The sequence below is a fragment of the Molossus molossus genome, unplaced genomic scaffold (assembly GCF_014108415.1).
Source record: "Molossus molossus isolate mMolMol1 unplaced genomic scaffold, mMolMol1.p scaffold_m16_p_2, whole genome shotgun sequence".
Taxonomy (NCBI): Eukaryota; Metazoa; Chordata; class Mammalia; order Chiroptera; family Molossidae; genus Molossus; species Molossus molossus.
The window spans coordinates 18,769,181-18,795,764 of NW_023425355.1; the positions used below are offsets into that span (position 1 = coordinate 18,769,181).

General features: G+C 36.3%; 1 protein-coding gene across 3 annotated transcripts in view; it reads left to right on the plus strand.

Annotated features, from left to right (window-relative positions):
• Positions 1 to 26,584, plus strand: part of PCDH11X (protocadherin 11 X-linked) — a 770,886-nt gene that overhangs the window by 172,113 nt on the left and 572,189 nt on the right. The window contains exon 5 of one of the 3 annotated variants that reach the window (XM_036270520.1): positions 21,197 to 21,217. The exons of the other annotated variants lie outside the window; for them this stretch is intronic. Within the exon in view, the coding sequence (XP_036126413.1) occupies positions 21,197 to 21,217 (21 nt within the window). The remainder of the gene's footprint in view (positions 1 to 21,196; positions 21,218 to 26,584) is intronic. 3 annotated transcript variants of the gene reach the window in all.

Genomic DNA, 26,584 nt, shown 5'->3' on the forward strand with positions numbered 1-26,584 from the left:
GCATAGCAAAGAATAGTAATAAGGCTAAAGGAAAATATTGCATAATTATAAACACATTAATACATTAATACATTCAGAGGACATAATCATCTCACATGTTTATGTTAAGCAAAAACTGATAGACTATCAGGTAGATATAGACAAATCGAAAATTTTAATTGGAGATTTCAATATTCCTCCCTCATTAATTGATACAGCAAATAAAGTGAAAATAAGATAGAATATAGTAGAATTGAACATCACTATCAACCACTTGAATTAAGGCCTTTTTCTTGTTTTCAAACAATTTTATAAATTTTTTTAATTGAATTGATGGGGGTGACATAGGCTAAAAAAAAATATACAGATATTAGGTATACAGTTCTATAATATATCATCTGTAGATTGTATTCTGTGTTCACCACTCAAAGTCAAGTCTCCTATCAACATTTATCTCCCATTTGCCCTCTGCTACTTCTCCCCAACCCCCTTTCCCTCTAATAATTATCATGCTGTTCTCTGCACCTATTTCACCTATGAGTTACATTTTTATTTGTGCTTAATCCCTTCACTTCTTTCACCCAGTTCCCCAACCCCCCCTCATATCACAGTGATAGTTTGTTCTCTATGCCTGTGAGTCTGTTTCTATTTTGTGTATTAGTTTATTTTATTCATTAGATTCCACATATAAGGGAGATCATGTGGTACTTGTCTTTCTCTGACTGGCTTATTTCACTTAACATAATATTCTCCAGGTCCATCCATGCTGTGGAAAAAGGTAAGATTTCCTTCATTTTGACGGCCTAGTAGTATTCCATTGTGTAAATGTACCACAGCTTTTGAATCCACTAATCTACTTATAGGCACTTGAGCTGCTTCCAAATATTGGCTATTATAAATAAGATGGCAATGAACATAAGAGTGCATATATTCTTTTGAATTAGTGGTTTAGGTTTCTTCAACTATATTCCCAGAAGTGGAATCGCTGGGTCATAAGGCCATTCTATTTTTTATTTTTTGCAGTAACTCTATACTGTTTTCCACAGTGGCTGCACCAATTTACATTCCTACCAACAGTACACAAAGGTTCCTTTGTCTCCACATCCTCCCCAACACTTATGATTTATGGATTAATTGATGATAGCCACTCTGATAGGTGTGAGGTGATATCTAATTGTGGTGTTAATTTGCATTTCTCTGATGATTCCTAATTGAGCTTTATTGAACATTCTGCCAACAACAGCAGAATTCATTCTTTTCAAGTGCTCCTGGAGAATTTATTAAGATAGGCTATAAAACCTTTAAAAAATAAATTTAAAATAATTCCAGTCATATGAATTATGTTTTGTGACTACAGTAAACTTAAGTTATGCATCAGTCAGGATATGATATTTAGAAAGATACCCCCCAAATTGAAAACTTAGTAACACAGCTCTAAGTAAATCATGGCTCCAAGAAAAAAATGTTTTGAACTGAATGAAAACAACATTTTTTTTTTCAGATTTTATGGGATGCTACTAAACCAGGAGATAAGACATTTATTTTTTATTTATTTATTTTTTGTTCAGATAGAGTGGGAGGGGGAGAGAGAGAGAGAAACATCGACGTGAAAGGGACACATCAAGTGGTTGCCACCCACACGACCCAACCAGGGCCGGGGACAAACTGCAACGGAGGTACGTGCCCTTAGCGGGAACCGAACCTGGGTCTCTCCGGACCGTGGGCCAACGCTCTAACCACTGAACCAAACCGACCAGGCAAGACATTTATAGACATTTATTAGAAAAGCAAGGTATAAAATCAATTAACTCAGTCTTTACTTTAAGAAACTAAAAAAAGAACAAATTAAACTCAAAGTAACCAGAAAAAAGCAATAAAGATAAAAAAATAGATGAAGAAATAACAAAGATCAAAGGCAAAATCAATGAAATTGAAAATACATAAAATCATCAGTCAAACCAAAATCAATAAATTTAAATTGATAAATCACTAGCCAGACTGATCATTTAAAACAACAACAACAACAACAACAGAGAAAATACAACTTACGAACATGAGCAATAAGAGAGATGACATCACTATAAATTCAAAAGATGTTAAAAGATAAAAGGGGGATATTATGAACAACTTTATGCCTGTAAATACAACAAATTTGATGAAATATTTTACCAAGTACTTGGGAAACACAAACTACCAAAGCTCACTAAAGGAGAAATAGATAAAATGAATACCCTTACACTTATTAAAGATAAACATTATGGTTAAAAGTCTTTAACACAGGAAGCAAGACCAGATAACTTCACTTGTGAATTCTACAAAGTTTTTAGGAAGACAAACTATTAATTCCACCAAAAAAATATTTGAGAATATTCCTCACTTAATTCTGTCAGGTCATCATCATCTTGATTTAAAAAAAAAGAAAGAAAATACAACAACAAACTAAAAACTAAAGAGCAATCTCCTTAATAGGTATAGCTACAAAATTTGGAACAAAATGATAACAAATGAAACCCAACATAATATTCATCATGGGCAAGTGAAGTTTATTCTAGAATGAAGGAATGGTTTAACTCTCAAAAAATTAATCAATATAGGATGTCCCAAAAAATGTATACACACTTTGAATAATTTTAAAGCCAGTATTTATTAAAATACATTCTACTTTAAAAATGTTATAGAATCTACAGAGACCCTGTATACATTTTGGGGGACATCCTGTGTACTGTACCATTTTTAAAATACTTGAAAAAAAACTTGATCATCAAAACAGTTGACAAAAAGACATTTGACAAAACCTGTCATCTGATACTTATACAAATTCTCAGCAACATAAGAATGGAAAGGAACTTCCACAACCTGATATACAACATCTGTGACAAAACTACAGCACATCATAATGACAGTGAAAATCAGAATGCTTTCCCCTGAAATTCAAAAACAAGGCAATGGTATCCATTCTCAGCACTTCTTTAAACATTATTCTGGAGGTTTTTCCCAGGGCGTTTAGACAAGAGAAAGGAATAAAAGTCATGCAGGTTGGAAATGAAGGAGTAAGACTGTCCACAGACAATCTGATTCTCTATGTAGAAAGTCCTATTGAATCTACATAAAAGCTGCTTGAACTAAGTGAATTTAGCAAGTTTACAGGATACAAGATCAATATGAAAATCGATTGCACTTCCGTACACTTGCAAGAAATAATCAGAAATTAAAATGAAAAATAAGACAATACCATTTACTGTAGCATTAAATATTAAATAGGGATGAAATTGCCAGAAGTTGTGAAAGATGGGTACACTGAAACAAGCAAGACAATGGCAAATGAAAGACGATCTAAATAAGTATATACTTTGTTCATGAATCCAAAGACTGGTTATTGTTTTTGTTTTTTATTTTTTTTCTTTATTGATTTTTTTTAGAGAGAGGGAGAGAGAGATAGAAACATCGATGAGAGAGAACATCGTTTGGCCACCTCCTGCATGCCCCCCACTGGGGATCGGGCCCACAACCTGGGCATGTGTCCTGACCGGGGAATCGAACCAGCAACTTCTTTGTGCATGGAAGACGGGTTATTGTTAAGGTACTAATTCTCCAAATTGGTCTATAGATTAACACAACTCCTTTCAAAATTCCAACAGATATTTTGAAATTGACAAACTAATCTAAAACTGATATGGAAATCAACAGGTCTAAACAACTGTGAAAAAGAGGAACAAATTTAGACAGCTAACCATTCTCATTTCAAAATTTATAATAAAGTTACAGTAAAAATGTGTATATAGCATTCATGGAGGGATACACACGTAGGTCAGTAGAATGGAAAAGATAGTCTAGAAATAAACCTACATATTTATGGACAAATGAATTTTGGCAAAGTTGCAAAGGCAATTGAAAGGAGAAAGGATAGTATTTTCAATAAATTGTACTAAACATTGGATGTCAAGGTGCAAAAAAAAAGAATGTTAATTCATAACTTGCCACATTTACAAAAATGAACTCAATCCTAATTAACTGAATACTATAAGGAATCTTTGGTGTGTGTGAAAATAGGAGAAAAGTTTTATGACTTTGGATTAGTGTTGGGAAAATTTTCCAAGGTGTACTGGAACCAGTCTTCAAAGGAGGATGAGGCCACGAGACCAGAGAAAGAGGCTGGGAATTCCAGAATTAAAGAGTTTATTAAGGGAATTTACGGACAGAGGCAGTCTTTGGTGACAGCAAGACAGTGGATCTCTGCAGGGAAAGTGGTGGGTCTTGATATACACAGCCTCCATGAACATAGGTAGCTTTTAGGCAAGTGGCACATGGTTGTCAAAAGCTGTATATTCCAAAGCAGTTAACACAGTAATGCGCCCACTTCTCCATGTAGGACCCTCTTTTCAGATGATACGGGCCCACCCCTCCTGGGGTAAAATGGTGGTATAAGAGCAAATTATTTCTAACAATGGCATTGGTCAAATCGAGGACTAGAAACCATTTTGCCTAATAATTAGGCACTGTTATTAAATATGAAATCAAAAGCATAATGTGTAAAAGATCAAGTTGATAAATTTAAATAAAATTAAAAATCTCTTTGAAAGACTTTTAATTGAATGAAAAGGTATGCCATTGATTCAGAAAAAAATGTGTATATCTGAAAAAGGACCTGGATGCACAATTTGTAGAAGAACATTCAAAACTCAAAAATAAGAATGCCATCAACTCAATTTGAAAATAAGCAAAATATTTGAACAGACAGTGCACCAAAGATGATATGCAGATGGCCAAAAAGCAAATGAGAAGATGATCAGTATCTTAGTCATTAAGGAAAAACAAATTAAAACTGTCCGTACGCCCCAGTGAGAAAAGCTAAATATTAAAATTGACCATACCAACCAATTGTTGACCAAAGTGTTGGTGAGGACGTGAAGGAACTGGAACACTGCCAGTTGAAATGTAAATGGTATGAACATTTTGGTACACAGTTTGGACATCCCTTAAAATGATAAATATACACTCTAGCCGGTTTGGCTCAGCAGTTAAAGCGTCAGCCCGTGGACCAGAGAGACCCGGGTTCGGGTATACCTTTCCCGCTATGGGCATGTACCTCGGTTGCAGTTTGTCCCAGGCCCCGGTTGGGTCGTGCAGGTGGTGACCACTCAATGTGTCTCTCTCATGTCGATGCTTCTCGCTCGCTTCCTCCCTCTCTGCCTCTCACTCTATCTGAAGATGAATGTAAAAGTGTCCTCGGGTAAGGATTAAAAAAAAAGATTAAATATACAGCTACCATATGATCTACTCATCAGTGCATATTTACCCCAAAATATGAAAGTTTATGTCTGTGAAAAGATTTGTATAGGGATGTTCATAGCAGCTTTATATTTTAATAATCAAAATGTAAACAATGCAAATGCCCATCAATAAAAGAATGGATAAATACACATTGATAATCCATACAATAGAATACTATTTCGCAATACAAAAAAGAATTAATTAATTTAAAAAATGTATAATGTGGATGAATTTCAATTATGATGAGTGAAAGAATCTAGATTAAAAAAGAGTACATACTCAGCTAGTGTTGCTCAGTGGTTGAGCATTGACCCATGCACCAAGAGGTCGCCAGTTCCATTCCAGGCCAGGGCACATGTCCAGATTGTGGGCCCGGTCCCCAGTGGGGGGCATGCAGGAGGCGGCCAATCAATGTTCTCTCTCATCGATGTTTCTCTCTCTCTCTCCCTCTCCCTTCCTCTCTCTCTAAAATCAATAAAGAAAAATAAATAAATAAATGAATAAAATAAGACTACATACTGTTTGGTCTATTTACATAAAATTCTAAAAAATACAAACTAACCTATAGTGACAAAAAGCAAAAAGCAGTGGTTACCTACAAAGTGGAAGTGTAGGAAGTAACAGGGATCTTGTACAGTGATAAATAAGTTCACTACTTTAACTATGTCCTTGGTTTCAAGAATGTATAAATATGCCCTGGCTGGTTTGGTTCAGCAATTAGAGCATCGGCCAACAAACCAATGAGTCCTGGGTTCGATTCTGGACAAGGGCACGTACCTTACTTGCAGTTTGTCCCCAGCCCTGGTCACTGTTGTGTGGGAGGCAACCAGTTGATGTCTCTCTCACATCGATGTTTCTCTCTCTCTCCCCTCCCACTCTGTCTGAAGATATTTGAAAAAGTATTCTTGGGTGAGGATTAAAAAAAAAAAAAAGGATGCATACATATTTAAAATCTTATCAAATTGTGCACTTCACATGTGTGCAATTTATTATATAACACTCATACCTCAATAAAGCTGTTACAGATATTTAAAAATTAAGTCAATTTAATAATTTTTTTCTCATTAAAACCACACTATTAAGTCATATTTGAGTTAGACAACAAAACAATTAACGTTTAAAAAGATATGCTGCTCATTTCCCCCCATTAGATGTTTTTAGTATATTTTTCTGCATTATGGCATTTCTTTGTTGATATTTTCCTCAAGATTTAAAACTATTGTTAAAGCAAAGGTTTAGATTTGTAACTGTTTTGGCTAAATTATATTTGATGCCTACATAAATAGTTGCTTAAATGTATTTTTGCAACAACTATATTAAGAAGCTAACAATGCAAGTGTTAATCTGTCAGTGTTTCCCATCTGACATTTAACAACAGAAAAACAGTAGGGACATACTTAAGAGAGAACACATGAATTATGCTAACCATGATACTCAACTTTTCTTTCAGACTGAAAAATAACAACAACTAGCCTTGGGCTTATTTCCATTTTTTTATATAACCATGAAAATATCTGAGTTATTTGGTGAGAAACATCTGTGATTTCACCTTGGCTTGTTTAACTGCTTTTCTTCTATTAGAACTGGGTGGTCCAAAAAGTTATCTCTTTCTGGATGTTTTTGGTGTTGTTGCCGTTTTTATTCATTGCTTAGTAACAGACCTACAGCAGCTTTGCTTTTTTAATACACAATTAGAACTTTCTTGATCACATGATAGTTGCACAAAAGAGGAAATCGATACTAATATGTGAAATGAGTAAGAGTGACTGAATTTAATAGGTAAGATGTGCTCACAAAAGTGGTTCAGTTTGAAATCCTAACACAGAGTTTTGTAATACTTGTAAATATAATTTAAGTTATCTATACTCAATAAAAACATAGATGCATTGAAACTTGTGAAAAGTAGTGTCCTACAGTACCTCAAGAACTATTAAAAATACTGTATCTGACTTTAGACAATAGGGATATTCACAAAAAATCTAGACATAAATCATTTTAAAATATTAATGAATAAATATATGAAGGACGTAATTTTCAGAGGGAGCATGTCGTGTATTATGTAACATCAAAAATCCTTTGACATTTCCTCATTTTTCTTGGATATTTATATACTGGCTCTATCAGTGAAAATAGTTTGGAAGGGAAATACTCTTACAGGATACAAATTAAAACAGTTTATTTTAGTTGATTTCTCAAAATCCCTCAGTAATAGACAAAGAATTATGTGTGGGTTTACTTTTGAAATGGACTGATAAAATTAATGAACCCATGTAATATGAAACTGGGGTGTTTATTACTTAGCATAATGTTATTATTGGTTTACTGAAAATAAACACTTGTAGAATTTTTAAAAAGGTGTTTAATACTATTAAAAATAAATAGTTTTCAAAACTCAAGTGAAGTACAGTAATCCATTAATTGGGATCACATCAATAATTAGGTCAAAATCATCACATGACACATAGTACTATAAGCTCATTCTTAAAATCCCTATTCTCTTAAAGCCTTTATATTAACTACTTACCCCTGCAACTCTTTCAATTATTTTTTGCTAAGTCTTCATAGAACGTATGTATATCTTTTGAAGTGTCAGAATGGTGTCACCATTTTTATAGAAAATAACTAAGCTTTTTAAAAATACACTGTTCCTTTAAAAATCCATCTCTGGAAGTTTAGATTAAGGGAAAATACTATTCAGGTAATAAAAAATCTGTATAAAGTGACTAATTTTATTTCTAATTTGTAACCTTTCAGGAGTAAATCTTTAAATTCCATCCCTAACCCATGCAAATAAATATCAGGACAATATTTGAGTGCCTTGTCAATTCATTTTGCTATCATATGCTAGGAGACAGAACTGAAAGATGAAGATTTTATGGTGGTGAGAAGATATAAATAACTCTGGTCTTTACAGTTATAGTCAAACACAGCCCTAATGAAATCCCTCATTTTCCAGGGCCTCTTTAATCTGTAATGATGAACAAGATGCACGATGTCCTTGTATTAACAATGTCATTATCTTCATTATTTTAAACATCTTTTTTAAATCAGAAGACATTATAATAAATCTCTGATATTTTAAGGCCAAAATATGTATTTTCTGATGTTCAGAAAATTCAGCCTGTTTGCAACATTATCTCATAAGTACTGTAAGTTCAAACTAATGGCAAATTTACACTTTGGTTACAGAGAAAGAATTGTATTAGCCTTTGATGAAAACTAAAATTTGTCTTCTAAATTTAGATAATGGGTGGATGAAACTGAATCTTTAGCCATTTTGAAATGACTACATCTTTCCAAACCTACCTTGGATTTTTTTTTTTAATTTTTTTTCCTTTATTGGTTTTAGAGAGAGAGGAAGGGAGAGGGAGAGAGATAGAAACAGCGATGAGAGAGAACATCGATTGCCCGCCTCTTGCATGGCCTCCACTGGGGAATTGGGCCCACAACCTGGGCATGTGCCCTGACTGGGAATCGAACAAGTGACCTCTTGGTGCATGGGTAGATGCTCAACCACTGAGCCACGCCCGCTGGGTTCACCTTGGATTTTCTACACCCTAACTTCCAATTCTGTTTCTAAATGTGTCATCAGGTTTCAGGTTAGACATTTGGTAGGAACTATTGTTGGTATGAACTAATTATTCAGGCACTAACTAAACAATTTTTAGTATGTCATTTCTGTATCTAACAATGTTTTTCAATGGAGCACACAACATATATAATGGATGAGGAAGATTTTACACACACACACACTCATTTCCATGTTGAAATTAGTTACTCTGAATTATTTTATTTAGTACACTAGGGTGTTTGGGTATTTTATAATGATTATGATCCTCACAAACCCAACAATACCTCTTTTGCTAAAGGTATTATTGTTACTCACATTTAACAGAAAAGAAGGCAAAAATATATTAAATTACTAGCTCAGGGTCTAAAAGGCATGTTGAAAATGAACATCCACATTATTTGTCTTCAACTAAATATTATACTTTGCTTTTTCACACTCATATTATTGGGAATATTATAAGTTATACTTTAAATATTATACAATTAATGTATTGATGCTAAAGAGGCTTTCTCATCTACTTGATCTGGTTCATAACATCTCATTTTTTAACTGAAATAATATAGGAATCCCACCGAGGTTAGGAAAAAACTGTACTGTATTTGACTGCAAGTATTGTAAATTACCCTAAAAATAATAAGGAAACTGTGTTTCTGTCACCCATGCTTGATGTCTAGAGTTTGGATTTGGACTCAAACCTGTTTCCTTGTTCTATTTTTTGCTATTTAAAATATTCAGTTAGGAGAGGCTTGTCATATCTATATCTTTACGAGAAGCAATGTGCATTTTTTAAATTTAGCAGCAATTTGCATATCATTAATTCTGATTTTCATTCTCTTACCCTCTCTCTCTCTGACCAATTAGCATGCTTTTCTTCCTTTGCATTGATTCACTATGGCTATTCAAATTTCTTCCATATTTATAAAGAGCGTTCGATAAGATATACTTGTAGCTATTTACTAAAGCAGGTCAGATAAAAATTTCCAAAGATGGACCTCAAAACATTCTTCATTTTACTTAATGTGCGCGTGTGTTTTTCATCTGAATTCATGTTTCAGTTATTGAGGTGAAGAGCGTGTAATTTAACTCTGGAACACCTAATGCAACCATATCCATAGAGAATGATAAATCCCAGGGCCCTGCATGCACGAAGCTGATTTGGGGTAGTGGTTAACCAAGGGGTGCAGTCACCATAAAAATTGTATTATCAAAGAATTCTTCAGGAAGACCTTATACCCACAATGGAACACACTGCTAAAATCTTGACACTAAGTTGTATGTGTGTGCGTGCACTTGAGCCTGCAAACTAGGGAGAGGTGAGTGTGTGGGGGAGGGAAATAGCAGTGGAAAAAAACCTTGATATTTGGGTACCTGAAATAGTTGTCTCGACCTCACTTAGGTGAACTTGATGTAAATGAGATACAAGAAACAGCAGGTAACAAGCAATTTAAGAATAGGGAGGACAGAAGTCATTCATTTCTCTCTCCTCACATTTAGGAAATATAGGCATGATTGCATGATATGTTTTGCATAACTCTTCTCTACAAAAAATGCCATTGTTTTTCCATACACTTTGTAGTTAGAGGGAGATTTATGTTTGAAACTCATATGTTCTCTGTTTATTTTCGATGCAATTGATAATTTTTGCAGCCAGAGATTGATAAAATTTTGCAGTTAAAGATTTGCAATATAATTTTGTTAGAGATTTAAATATAATTTTGCAGCTACGGGTTGAAAACAAAAGAAATCTCAGGGAGGAGGAAATGCCTATAAAGATTTTTCCAAGTCTGGCCGGTGTGGCTCAGTGGTTGAGCATCGACCCACGCACCAAGAGGTCACCAGTTGGATTCCTGGTCAGGACACATGCCCGATCCCCAGTGTGGGGCATGCAGGAGGCGGCCAGTAGATGTTCTCTCTCACTGATGTTTCTATCTCTCTCTCCCTGTCTCTTCTTCTCTCTCTAAAAATCAATAAAGAAAAAAAAAATTTAATAAAATAAAATCAGACCCAACCACTTGGGTAAAAGTGCCTTCTAGGCATTCCACTGAGTCATTCCACTTGACCCCTGTCATCTTCCTAATGTAGGCTCCCAAGGCCCCTGAAATGGTTTAAATTTTGCTATATGCCAACCTTCGTTATAGAATTTCCTAGGAGAAAGCCTAAGGTGCTTGCTCTGTATATAATTCATTTACATGTAAACAGTCTTTCTATTCTCGGATTCTTAGCTTCCAGTAAGGTGCTTCCACTAGGAGTTTTCAACTGTTATTAGAATACCATTATTTTTAAATGAGATATTAATGTTTCTACCAAGGAAATACTAAACCAACATAATATCTTTTTTTAATTATTAATTTCTTTTTGTTACAAATGTTTCTGCTTTTTCCCCCATTGACCCCCTCCTCCCGATTCGGCCCCCGCACCGTCCCCAGCACTGTTGTCTATGTCCGTGGTTATGCATACATGCATATAAGTTCTGTGGTTTATCTCTTCCCTTCCCTGCCCCCTCCTTCTGAGGTTTGTCAGTCTGTACTCTACTGCTATGTCTCTGAGTCTATTTTGTTCATCAGCTTGTTTTGTTCATTATATACCACAAATAAGTGAGCTCATGTGATATTTTTCTTTCTCTGATTGGCTTGTTTCACTCCAGGTCCCTCCGTGTTATGTCAAAGGATAAGAGATCTTTCTTTGTTACAGCTTCATAGTATTCCATTGTGTATATGTACCACAGTTTTTTTATCCACTCTTCTACTAATAGACACTTGAGCTGTTTCCAGATCTTAGCAATTGTAAATAGTGCTGTTATGAACATAGGGGTACATATATTCTTTTAGATTGGTGTTTCAGGCTTCTTAAGGTATATTCCTAGAAGTGGGATCACTGGGTCAAAGGGAAGTTCAATTTTTAATTTTTTGAGGTAACACAATAGTGTTTTCCACAGTGGCTGCAGCAGTCTGCATTCCCACCAGCAGTGTACTAGAGTCCCCTTTTTCTCCACACCCTCGCCAACACTTGTTGTTTGATGATTTGTTGTTGGCGGCCATTCTGACAGATGTGAGGTGATACCTCACTGTTGTTTTAATTTGCATCTCTCTGATGATTAGTGATGTTGAGCATTTCTTCATATGTCAACTCAACAAAAGGAAGACAAAGGGCTTACAAATGGCCAAGAGTCATAGTATCTTTAAAAAACAAAATACTGCTGAAAAAATAAAGAGGATAAAATCAGCAAGCGAAGCAAAGAAAAAAGCTTTGTTGAAATAACAGTTGGAGATTTTGCCCCCCATATTATTGCCAACTCCATGTTCTGTTGCAGCCCCTCAATGGAAACTGAATGGGATGCTGCTTATTCTGGAGTGCCAGGGGCTGTGGGTGATGGAGTAACTAATATGCAGAAGAAATATAAGACTACATAGGTACTCAGAGAATTACCTTAGGTTTGGAATTTAAAAAGTAGATGTTATGACTATATTTACTGTGCTTTGTCCTATACTAAGATGTGCCTATCAGCTGGTACCTTTATATCAGTTGAATATGTGACAACATATCACTAGTCTTCACTTTGTAGCTTAGCACTTTTCATATTATTGGGGAAACTGAGAATACATTACTAGGAAATGTGTTTATTGCTACAAGGTTAGAGTGCATGGAGTGGGTAGTAAGAAGGTATTATGACCTTTGGGGATTGATTACCTCAAGCAAAATTCTCAAAAAGATGAGTTGATCCCTGGCCTACTTGGCTCAGTGGTTAAAGCATTGGCCTACGGGCCAGAGTCCTGGATTTGATTCCAGCCAAGGACACGTACCTTTGTTGCGATTTGTCCCTGTCTTCTGCTGTGGTTGTATGGGTGACAACCAGTCGATGTGTCTCTCTCACATCGATGTTTCTCTCTCTCCCTCCCACTCTGTCTGTAATAATAATAATAAATGTAAAAATATCCTCAGGTGAGGATTGAAAAAAAAAAAAAGATGAGTTGAAACAACAGCAACTCAACAAGTCCAAGAGATGACTAAAACATCCAATTTATAGTTAATCAGATAAAAACATTCAAGTATATTTTTAGTTAGGCAGATTTAGTGGGTTAAATCAATGATAGAAAATACTGTGCTTTCCAAATAGGTGAGCTGATCCTGAGAGATAATATTTCTATAGCCTAAAGCATTTGGGATTTGATGGCATCTTATCATTGTAAAATACATATTAGTTATCAGGAAAAAATAAAAATAAAAATAAACATATATAAGCAATTTGGTACAGTGGAAAAATCATTTACTGGGAGTCAAGTGCTGATGTTTAGACCCAGTTCTGCCTTTGTAACCAGGGCGACTGTGAGGAAATCACCGAGCCTCTAGGATTCAGTTTGCTTTGCTATAAAATGAGGTTAGAGTAGATGATTTTTAAAATTCCATTTGAGATATATTTGAATGGTTTTATAGTTGAAAATGTAATCAGAACCACCAATAATTACTTAATTAAGTGGTACTATAAAAGTTCAAAAGAGGAAGAAATAATCAAAGGCTGGAATGATTGGGAGAGGGAGCATGGGGTTGATGGATAAGGCAGATTTTAAACTACATTTATCCTAGTTGCTTAAAAAGCTGGCTGGGCTTTTACAGGCAGAGAGGAATAAAATCCCAGTGTGGGTACTAGTAAGAGGAATAACTTGAGTGATGGGGAGTAGTATGGGTGTATTTGGGAGGAAGGAGCATATTTTGTGACTGGATGGTTAGAGAGATGAGCCTGACAGGAGTAGCAGGTCCAAAATGGCACGTGAGACAAAATTGAAAGATTTGGCGATTTATGCTAGTATGTTAAATTCTCATGGAATATATTTCAAGAACCAAATATATTTCAAACTTTCAAAATATATTTCCAAACATAAAATATTAAAAGACACCATCATGAGGTAGAATATTTTGCTGTCTCCATTAGGACTGAAGTTCTGTGGGATTATTGAGGTTTTTTTTTGCTCTCCAGCATTTAAAATAGTGCCTGGAATTTCAATCCATTTTACCCATGTTCAAATTTGGTTTTGAAAACGAAAACTGGTTTTCACAGGTTGAAAAATGGAATATTGCACATTAAAGGAGCCTTGTGAAATCACTCCCACAGAGATATAAAGTAGATACAATTGCTCTGAGCAGCCTTATTAATTCTTCAAAAGGAGATCTAGACGTTTTTGTAGCTTTTCTGCTTAAGGCATTTGTGAGTACATCCTCAGCATCAGTAAATAATGGATTTTCATTTTTCAGGTAGAAATCGTAACTAGTCATCATGGTTTATTATTTTACTCTCAGGGCACTGTGTTAAATGCCAGTGTACCTGGACTGTGAAACAGCCCTTGCCACTAGAGTGAAAGCCATTTGAAAGTCAGCATGATTACAAGTGCTATGCTGTGTGAGAATACTTGCTGGGCAGAGAACCTGAGCAGATCTCGCCCAAGAAGACATAAAAATGGCCAACAGAGATATGAAGGGATGTTCAACTTCACTAGCTATTAGGGAAATGCAAATCCAAACTACAGTGAGATACCACTTCACATCTGTTAGAATGGCTATTATCTACAAAACAGGTTATAAGAGTTATTGGAGAGGTTGTGGAGAAAAAGGAACCCTCATTTACAGTTGGTGGGAATATAAACTGGTACGGCCACTAGGGAAAACAGTATGGAGTTTCCTCAAACAATTAAGAATGGCCCAGCTGCTGTGGCTCAGTGGTTGAGCCTCGACCCATGCGCCAAGAGATCACCAGTTTGATTCCCGGTCAGGGCACATGCCCAGATTGTGGGCCTGATCCCCAGTGGCGGGCATGCAGGAGGCGGCCAATCGATGCTCTCTCTCATTAGTGTCTCTATCTCTTTCCTTCTCCCTTCCTCTCTCTACCATCAATAAAGAAAAAAAAAAAAAAAGAGTTACCATATGACTCAGGAATCGCTCTTCTGGTATCTACCAGAAAATACATATTTGCCAAGACATATGCACCCCTGTGTTCATTGAAGCATTATTCATGGTAGCCAGGACATGGAAACAACCAACAGATGTGTCCTGCAATAGAGCATTGGATAAAAAGATGTGGTACATATACACAATGGAATACTACTCAGCCATAACAAAAGATGAAATACTGCCATTTGCTGGTGACAACATGGATAGACAGTGAAAATATGAAGCTAAGAGAAATAAATCACTGAGAAAAAGCTAAGAAGTATAGGATTTCACTCATACATGGTATATAAAGCTGAAACTCCAATACACAAACAACAGTATGGTGATCAACAGAAGGGAGGGGATGGGGAGTAGCAAAGGGTAACAGAGGTCAAATGCATGGTGACAGAAGGTGATTTGATTTTGGGTGGTGGACACAATACAGTATACAGAATTTTACATATCATAGAATTTTACAGTTGAAACCTATATGATATTAATCAATGTTCACCCCGGTAAATTTAATTTTTTGAAAAAAGAAGAAAAGCCCTGGCTGGTTTGGCTCAGCAGTTAGAGCGTCGGCCTGCAGTCCAGAGAGACCCGGGTTCGGTTCCCGCTAAGGGCATGTACCTCGGTTGCAGTTTGTCCCCGGCCCTGGTTGGGTTGTGCGGGTGGCGACCACTCAGTGTGTTTCTTTCACATTGATGTTTCTCTCTCTCTCTCTTCCTTGCACTCTATCTGAACAAAAAACTGGAAAAAAAAAATGTCCTTGGGTGAGGAGAAGAAAGAAAGAAAGAAAGAAAGAAAGAAAGAAAGAAAGAAAGAAAGAAAGAAAGAAAGAAAGAAAGAAAGAAAGAAAGAAAGAAAGAAAAGTCAGCACACCTGCAAGTGTGATTTGCAGGGCAATGCTCTGGAATGCTGAGTAGAGAATATTATGTGAAACAATTGAAAACAGCAGGACAGCAGTGCCCCTCACAGTAACAGAATCTGTGTGCACTTCATTTTCTGCTTGGAGAGTAGTCTTTCTCTTCTTCTCTGTGATTTTAAAGTCCCAATTCTAATATTTAAATATTTATAATCTATCTAGAACTAACTGGCATTATCATTATTAAGAAGAAAGAAGCAGGCTTTGTTTTTGGACCCAAAGTAGAATCCTAGAGGGTTACTAAATTTCTTCATAGTATGAACTGAATTTCCATTTGAAATAAATGTTATTGGTGTTGAATGTTTTTTTCCCTTCGTGCATCAAATCTCCCAAATGCCGAAAAAATTTAAAAGAAATTTCTTCCTTATTGTTTTTAGAGAGGAAGGGAGAGGGAGAGAGATAGAAACATCAATGAGAGAGAATGTCAATTGGCCTTCATGCCCCCCACTGGGGATCAGGCCCACAATCTGGGCATGCGCCCTGACTGGGAATCGAACCAGTGATCTTTCGGTACATGGATTGATGCTCAACCACTGACCCACATTGGTTGGGCCCAAATGCTGAAAATTTATTTTTTAGCAAGACATCACTTTCAATGGCATTATTGTGACTTCTGACCTGTTGGTATATGTTTTCATAATTGCCCCAGTCCAACAATCACATAATACACAGTAAATCAGTATACATGACTTTTTCTCTCATCGAAATAAGAAAGCCATGGAGTAAATTCCATTATCCGATTATTCTCATCTATGGTTTTTGGAATGTCATTGTTATAGATGTGGGATTACCCACCAGCAGTGTGGGAAGGAAAGTTTCCAGTGGCTCTTTCAGGAGCCCTTGCCCGCTGAAGTTGCATTGGAAGTTGTAGCAGTAAAGCTTAGACCTGCTCGTTGGTATGGCTGCTACTATGGCAGCATCATGAGTGTTGTAACTCTTGATACTTCATCCTTCCATACTTCTTAGAAATGCTATTAGTCATCAGAACTGATGCCAAAAACAAAACTCCCCAAAGTATCCCAACAACATTCTCTACCGTTCTGTCACTCCTTTCTATAAGAAAATATGCTTCATGGAAATTCATCTTGTAGCAAACTTTCCAGAATACCCGGCAACAAACAATGGATGCAATGAATATACTTTCTAATGCCATTACTTTTGCCGTTAAGAATAGCTATAATAAAGCAGAAGAAGCCAATCAGAAAAAGACAAATATCACATTGGTCTCACATATTTGTGGAATATAATGAACAAAACAAGCTGATGAACAAAATAGACTCAGAAACGTGGATGTAGGGAACAGACTGACAAACCTCAGAGGAGGGAGGTGGGAGGGAAGGGATGAGATGAACCAAACAACTTATATGCATGTATGGGTAACCATTTGATATAGACAACAGTGCTGCGGGGGGTGGGGGGGAGGGATCAGGAGGAGGGTGTCAGTGGGGGAAAAAGGAGAAACATCTGTAACAAAAAAGAATAGCTATAATAGAGGAATTAGGTAAACTTGTTTCAGATTAGAGTTGGTTTACCCATGGATGAATTATTAATCAGTACTCTTTTTTAATGTAAATATTGTAACAGGAGTTTCACTTTGGGACGTAATGTTTGATGTAAGTTGAAAAATACATGTTATGACTTGTTAACTATGTAAGTTCAGCAACAAGCAATATTTTTCTACTTACTCCATTTCTTGGGTCAGTTTAAAGATTTCTCATTTTTTTCAGAAAAGAAGTTACCATTTTTCAACTTGGAAAAACTGAATACAACAGCACTTTTGGTGCATTGTTTGTATAACTGTGTTGGAAGGAAAAGAGAAACATTGTTTGGGGACATATCAACCAGTAAGGGATCTAATCACAATCTGTACTGAGGATATGCTGAGGGATCTTGAAGAAGTATCAGGCTGGATATTCTAACTAAAGTAAAATGAATTCTCTGCCCAGCCTGTGTGGCTCAGCAGATTGAGCAGTGTCCCATGGGCTGAGAGGTCCTCGTTCAATTCCCGGTCAGAACACATGCCCAGGTTGTGGGCTCGATCCCCAGTGAGGGGCATGCAGGAGGCAGCTGATTGATGTTCTCTCTCACATCAATGTTTCCATCTCTCTTTCTCTTCCTCTCTCTCTAAAATATCAATAAAAACATATTTAAAAAAATACATGATTGTTTTTTATATACAGAAATGGAAGCATTATAGAAAATCTGACGGTGTTGGAAACAGTGTAGCTATCAATCTTGACATACGTGTTGATATTAATAATGAAATATATTAGATAGAAATGCTAGTGAGGTGAACCTCAAGTACACAGTGATACTGTTCTAAGTAAACAGATAATATACGTTTATTAATATGTTATTGATAGCATCCATGGCAATCTTAAAAAATTCATAAGGCTTACTTAATTTTTTTCTCCCTGAAATAATTTAGAGAAGTTCAACCTAATTTTGGTTAAAAATGTAAATTTTTCACAATGTTACTTTTTTATTAGTAAGTTGCCTATAAAGTTATCAAGTCTAGTCCAAGACTCTTTCCTTATACTGCAAGGCTTTATCCAGATGTTTAGCTAGAAAAAATTGCATGTCGAGTGTTAATGTGATCAGGCCATGTTACATTTGTGAGCAATATCCTTTTTTTTTTTTTTCTTTAGAGAGAGGAAGGGAGAGGGAGAGAGAGATAGAAACATTGATGAGAGAGAACATCGATTGGCCGCCTCCTGCATGCCCCCCACTGAGGATCGGGCCCACAACCTGGGCATGTGCCCTGACTGGGAATTGAAATGGCGACCTCTTAGTGCATGGGTCGATACTCAACCACTAAGCCACACTGGTCAGCTGAACAATATCATTTTTATTTGAAACTTCAGTTCCTACAGCCGCATGAAGGCCACTTAAAGAATCATGATGGTTATACCTTAGAACTTTATTCTCACTGATTTTAAGTAATGTTTTTACATCATCTTTTCTAATTGAAAATTCTCCTGCTGAAGTGTGGTTTCCTCTTCTAGACCAACCTCCAGCAGCTGGATGTACACTGCTTTGTTCAGGGAACTGACAGATTGTCCTAGATCATATGTCATCTCATATCTGTGCCTCGGTGGCCTAGCAACATGCAATATGAGATGACCTGAAGTAAATAGGGTACAGGCTTAGACTATTAGGATCAGCAGCAGCTGCAGGCAGCTCTTAAAAACAAGAAAAAATAGATAAGCACAAGGCTGAAGGAAACTGCTTGCATTTGGTTTAAAATGGTGCCAAATAATAATTATCATCTGTGGGTGGCTGAGTTTCTTTCTTACAGACCTGGGGATGTGCCCTGATTGGGAATTGAAATGGCGACCTCTTAGTGCATGGGTCGATACTCAACCACTAAGCCACACTGGCCAGCTAAACAATATCATTTTTATTTAAAACTTCTTTCTTTCTTTCTTTCTTTCTTTCTTTCTTTCTTTCTTTCTTTCTTTCTTTCTTTCTTTCTTTCTTTCTTTCTTTCCTTCCTTCCTTCCTTCCTTCCTTCCTTCCTTCCTTCCTTCCTTCCTTCCTTCCTTCCTTCCTTCCTTTCTTTCTTTCTTTCTTTCTTTCTTTCTTTCTTTCTTTTTTCCAGAAAGATGACAGAGACTGAGTTTAAGTAATCTTGAATTTTTAAAGATGCATGAAAAGAGAAATATTGTATCACTACTGTTTTCAGTACTTGAAAGTGCATTCAGCTCTTTAAAGAAACAGAGGATGAACTTGAAGTTATTGCAAACAGAGGGAATGATCAAGGATGCAGTTATGTTAATCCTCGATTTTAATGAGTTATGAGAGTGGAAGAGAAAATGAAGGACAGTGAATGGGAAAGGAGAATATGTTATGAGAGGTGAAAATAAAATGGCTGAAAGATTGTTCTTCATTTTATTCTGTTTGGAAGATTAAGTTACATTAGAGGACGCATGAGAGTAGAAATGCAGTACATTCATACAAACCTAATTTATCATTCTTACATGTTAAAGCAAGCTGATGGGCTCTTCGCAAACTCAGTTTTTGACATTTTCTTTTCCCTCTGCTTCCATGACTTAAATAGGATGAAGAGTCCGTGCATACCAGATATGTGATTCTTAGCTTTGACGTTGTTGACAGCAGGCATTTAGCGCAGTACCTTGAGACACATCTGTGAGTCCAATTTAATTTATAGTTGTGTAAGCAAGGAACCAGACAATGAGGGGACTTAACAGAGAACACAAAGTTCCACAATTCATGGAATCTGATTTCTTCTATTTTTTAGATAATTTTTTTTTCTTTATTGATTTTAAAGGGAGAGGAAGTGAGAGGGAGAGAGAGATAGAAATATCAATGAGAGAAAAACATCGACTGGCCACCTGCTGCATGCCCCCCACTGGGGATCAGGCCCACAACCTGGGCATGTACCCTGACAGAGAATTGAACCGGTGACCTCTGGATGCATGGGTTGATGCTTAACCAGGGAGCCACACCAGCCGGGCTGGAATCTAATTTCTTTATTTCACTTTATAATATATGAATTCTCCCCTCCCTGTTTCCTTACAGTACATCTCTTTTAAAAAGTCCTGCTTCAATTAAGAAAGTTCTTTAAGCTGTAAGTGTTAGTTACACTCTCAGAAGTTAAACACATTGAATTGTAAGACAAGGAAAGTCTATACAATGATATTTTGATTCTCTGCTTTAAGAAGTGACATTCTGTGAGTTGAATGCATGGATATTTGATGTTTTGGGAGCTAAATTAAGTTATTCAGAATATTATTTCCATCCAGCCAGTGTGGCTCAGTGGTTGGGCATTGACCCATGCTCCAAGAGGTCACCAGTTTGATTCCAGGTCAGGACACATGCCCAGGTTGTGGCCCCGATCCCCAGTGGGGGGCATGCAGGAGGCAGCCAATCGATGTTCTCTCTCATTGATGTTTCTATCTTTCTCTCCGTCTCCCTTCCTCTCTCTCTAAAATCAATAAAGAAAAAAAAATTATGTTAAAAAAAAAAAGAATATTATTTCCTAGAATATAAAGAAGATGTGTCTCTCATCTGAAGATTTTCTCCTATTTTTTTCCTATTGCTTTTAACAGTTTGCTGGGTAAAGGGAAATTAAATTTAAGGGAGAGATGTTGGAGAAAACTGTCTTTGGTGTTAGTTTCCTTCCTCTCTTTTCTCAGTTACCTGTGTGTGCTTGTTGGAAGGGTGTAAACAGGCTGGATGAGTGAGAAAGCTTTGGGAAAAGGAGATAAGCATAAATATTAACTAAGTTTCATAGCCAGTTTTTAACATCCCCAGAGAGCTGACAAAATAGAGTAGAGGCAGAACCCCTTAGAATTATGACATGAGTAGACACCTTGAATTTAAGTCAGGGACCTTTATTCCATGGTCCCTATGTGGAAAGATCAATATGTAACCTTTCTAAAAACTATGCTAACAATAACAACTTAGTATTTCACTTCCTAGTTTAAAGAGCATTTTCATGTTCTTATTTCCTTAACAATTCTGAAAGGAAATATCATTATTATCATTATTATTATTATTTTAGTGAGGAGGAAATTTATATTCAAAGAGTTTTAACTTTTTACCCAGAAATCCAGCTGAGAAGGTACAATGCCAGGGCCTGAACAAGGTCTTTTGACTACAAGCTACCTGTTTTATTTCTTTATTTTTTACATTTAACTGCAAAGTTAATAAAAATTTAGAATTATGCAGTGGATTGAAAAAGCAAGCCTTTAAATATGAGCTAATTTTTGAAAATTGACTCTTCATTCTAATAGAAAACTTTAGCATCTATTTTTCAAAACCTGGTGAGAGAAAAACTTGTTAGCAGTGATGATTTCTGGACAGTAGATTTCAGATAGGGAGTTCACCTTTCTTTAAATGCTCTTCTGTGCCATGTTAATAGTTTTCCAATGGTTTCACACAGTTAGGTATTTATATTCAATCTATCTGCATTATAAAAATAAAATAACAATATAAGTATCCTAGGTTTGTATGTATAGTGTTTAATATATAGTATTTGTGTATAATAAGTACTACCACATCTGGTTTTTTTATATAAGATATTTTATTGATTTTTAGAGAGAGAGGAAGGGAGAAGGAAAGAGAGAGAAACATCGATTGGCCCTGGCCGGGAATGGAACCAACAACCTTTCGGTGCACGGGACAAAGCCGAACCAATTCAGCTACACTGGCCAGGGCCACACCTATTGTTTTTTACCCATTTAACAGTTACAGCAACTGTCACAAACAAATCAAGAGTGTTGTAAAGAGTTGTTGCCCAAGGTCTCACAGCTAGTTTGTGTACAGCACCAACCTCATGTTTCTAGGCCAGAGTTCTTTTTATAAAAACAGTACTTTTTAATTTCTCTCAAAAGTCTCCTCTTTTGTAGTCTTAGCTTAATTTTTCCTAGTCTCATAGGACTTTAATATGTTTCAGTGATGTGTAAACAACTACCATTGTATGTTGTTATCAAATGCCCTGATTACCTGAAAAATGTGTGTCTGTGTGTGTGTTAAGTATTACTTTCAACTCCAGAAGAACGGATGAATTTGGAAGGATCTAGTTTATCATGCTACATTGAAATATTACAACAAAACTTTGTGATTTATGACACTATATTGTTATAATCTAAAAATGGATGGCCTAGTTCAATAGTTCTCTGTGGATTCAGATACAACATAGATGTATAACATGAAATTATTAAACTGTAATAATTAAATTGGTGGGTTTCAGTGCAACTTAGAACTAAAAAAGGACATGCCTGTACTTTCTCTATCTGTTAGATAATATGAAATCTGAAGTTTCAGCAATAAACTTTCACAATCTAATTGAAACAGAAACAGAAAAGAAATCTGTATTTTCTTTCCCGGCTCCCTTTCATTTGCATAATGATTATAGGTTCTGGCAGACACAGAATGTTTAAGTATTCAGTGATACATCTTTTAATTAAAACACTATACAGCATATTTGCATAATACCAGATCTCCCATCATTACCCAAAGGAATGCAGTTGGTATAAAAATAGTTGGTTAAAAAGTGGTCACTTCTGAAAGAGCAGCTTAATTATATTTGCATTTTATTGACTCCAGAGAAAAATACTTTGCAAGTCCAAGGGCAACATTTACAAATATATCCACATGTCAAAGCAGCTTTTCCTGCACCAATTTGCACCATAAAATTAGTATCCAAACAAGACTTTGTTCATTTTATGTGCATTTCTTGGAAAATAATGTCTTCTTAGTATAAAGTAATTGTGATTGTTTCAAAACATAGCGTCGCATTTGAAAATTCAAGACATGTTGCTTCGAATTCTCTAAGCGTCCAGGTAGTAAGGATGTTCAAAGGACAGTAATTTTGTTTGGCAGTTTGGTCTGATGGACAGAGACTGGCCTAGATTCCTGATTCACCCAGTTCTTAATGCGGTAATTTTTTAAACCTCACTGAGGCTCTGTTTCTTCATCCATAAAATAGGTTTAATCAGACTTACCTTGCATGGTTTTAGTGAAAATTAGCTGTAAGGTAAAGTTCATAGTGCAGGACCTAGAAGGCATGTAATAAAGACAGTTTCGATTATTCTGCTGTTTAAAAAAACATCAAGTACCATAAAGCATGATGCAAAATAAATACCTTCAGATCAGAGAAAAACAAAATAGTAGGTACCTAACTTTAACAAAATAGTAGGTACCTAACTTTAACAAAATAGTAGGTACCTAACTTTAACAAAATAGTAGGTGCCTAACTTTGTCACTGAGAATACCTTGCAGACTACACAGCAAAGAATTTATGAGGGTATGAATCCTACTTCTTTCTCATTTCTTGCATGATCCTATGTGATTTACCTGATTTCCCTTGACTCGGTTTCTGCAACTAAACACCGAGATGTAAAACTACCAAGTTCGTTGAGAATAAAATGATGTGATATGGTTGGTGAACGCACCCAAAAGTGTTTGGCCCCTTTAACTTCCAAAGAGTGTCAGTTACTTTCCAATTTTGAATGAATTGTTAAATCTCAATGCAAGTGTAGGTGTGAGGCATTATAAATTGCAGTGTCCTGTAAAGGCTACTTAGTATTATCATCATTGAAAAAAACATTGAAATCATCATAAAGTTGTTTCTGTAGAAGAATGGGTAAGGGAGACAAAAGCCTAACTACTTGTTCTGTACTCACTTTCATTATTTAAAAAAACATTAAAGCAAGAGTAAGACAAGATATATAGTTCAAGTAAGCAAAGGAAGCTTTCTTTCCTTTTTGATTTTGCACTTGGGGAATTTTCTTGATCTTTTTCTTCAAAGGGAGCAGCAAATTCATTTGTGAGAGCCTGAGGTTACGATTAATACAAAAGAAAAGAAACTGAACAACTTTGCATACTTTGATGAAACAAAACAATTCAATTAAGCTTACTCAGTGTTTTAGCAAGATTGGAAAGGACACTGACTTCTGTTGTTGACAGTGGTTTTATAAACGTTTCTATCTGTACGAACATGTTACTCAGTTTTCAGCATGTAAATAAGCTCTAAACCAGGGAGTTTGTCAGTTACATAGACAATGAATCCAGTCTGGGAGACAAATTATCCACTGATGTAAAGGTGGCTGAATTTCTGATATAAGCAGCCCTGTGATCACGAGAACTTTACCTCTAATGATAATACAAATGTTTCTTCTGGAAAACCATTACCTCATCTTTAGTGAACAATTTGTCTTTTAGACTTCATGCATTAGCCTCTTATGTGACATATTTTTTTTTTTTCTTTTTTCCTTTTTTTGTGGTACATGCCCCTAGAGGGAACCAAACCCGGGACTTTCTGATCCGCAGGCTGACGCTCAACCGCTGAGCCAAACTGGCCAGGGCTGTGACATATTTTTTGCCTGTTCTAAAAACTGGATGGCAGAATTTTGACTGTGAACAAAAGCTGTCAGATAAACCCTTGCCATTTCTTCAAGTAGCTGGTCTATTTAACTTTAAGCATTGATCGTTCAAGGGAAATTGGAAGAAAACTTATTTTACTGTTTCTAGTATATATTTTTTCTATATATTTTATCAGCCATAGACCACCTGTTATCTACATATACCTTGAAAAGAAGTAACATGGCTCTAACAGGTTTGACTCAGTGGTTAGAGCATCGGACCAAGACAAATGAGTCTCGGGTTCGATTCTGGTCAAGGGCACATACCTTGGTTGTGGTTCGGTCCCTGGCCCTAGTTGGGGTTGTGTGGGAGGCAAGCAATTGAGGTGTCTCTCTGACATCGATGTTTCTCTCTCTCTCTCCTTCCCTCCCACTCCATCTGAAGAAAAATGGGAAAATATGCTCAGGTGAGGATTAAATAAATAAATAATATCAAGACACTTAAACAATTTTTTTTTCTTTACTGCTTTTACAGAGAGAGGAAGGGAGAAGGAGAGAAAGAAAACTCAATGAGAGAGAACATCGATTGGCCACCTCCTGCATGCTCCTCACTAGTGATTGGGCCCACAATCTGGACATGATTAGGAATCGAACTGGTGACCACTTGGTGCTTGGGTTAATGCTCAACCACTGAGCCACACCAGCCAGGCTAATATCAAGACACTTAAAATTGAATTAAAATACCGATAAAATTATTTTCTGATAATTTCATAAAATACAACAAATATGTGTTGAGTGTTGGTGTTCCAGACATTCTTCTAAGATGCTTGAAATGATATGTTAATGAAAATAACAACAATGAAAATGCCTGTCCTCATAGAATTTTCAATCTAGCAAAGGGAAAGAACATATTAAAAGCTAATCAAATTACCGAATTGCATAAACTATTAGAAAGTAATATTCTTTTGGAGCAATGTGAATGGGACTAGGGAGGCCAGCATTTAGGGTGGTAGTAGTTTTGCAGGTGGTCAAGATTTCATTCATTGAGAAGATATATTTGAGCAAATACTGAATGTGGTGAGGGCGTTTTCTAAGGAATATCTAAGGGAAGAATTTTGTGCCTAGAGGAAATAATTATGTTCTTACATGAAAATATGACAAGTATGTTTCTGGAGTTGTAAAGAGGCCAGTGTGTCTAAAGCAGCTTGAAATAAGGAGGAATGTTAGGAGAGGACAGAGGGGGAGGGGATGTTGATGGCAGCAGCTGAGAAATCTTGAAGGGTCTTGCAAGAAGCTACTGTGAAGACAGTGGTTTAACTCAGAGTAAAACAGGGAGTCATAGCAAGCTTTCACTCAGGAGTGAAAACATTTTCCTTGGATTGAAAGAGATCACTTTGGCCACTGTGTTGAGAATAGAGTAAATGGGGTGATGAGGCCAGTGGAGACCTTTGCAGTGATCTCCAGGAGACACAAGTAGCTTGGAACAGAATGGAAACACAGATGGTGGTGAAAAGTAAGTCAGATTGTATATTTATTTCAAGTAAAACTAGAATGATTCCCTGATAAAATAAAATACAAGGTGTGAGAAAAATAAATGTCAAGATGACATCAAGATTTTTGGCTTTAGTAACTGAAATAACAGAGACAGTATTAACTGAGATTGGAAAGAATGAAATTGGGGCATATTTGTGGAAGAAGTCCATTTGAAGCAACTTACGGTTAGGTGTCTATTAGACACTTATGTGAGATGTGAAGCAGGCAGTTGGGTAGAGGGAGTGATCTGGAGTTCGGGAGAGAGGTCTGGGCTGGAAATATCAATTTGGTGTTTGACAGCATATTGTTGATATTTACTTATTTATTTTTTCTTTATTGATTTTTTTTTTTTTTTTTTTTTTAGAGAGAGAAGAAGGGAGAGGGAGAGAGAGAAAGAAGCATCAATGAGAGAGAACATCAATTGGCCACCTCCTGCATGCCCCCCACTGGGGATCGGGCCCACAACCTGGGCATGTGCCCTGACTGGGAATTGAACCAGCGACCTCTTGGTGCATGGGTCAGTGCTCAACCACTGAGCCATACCAGCTGAGCCAT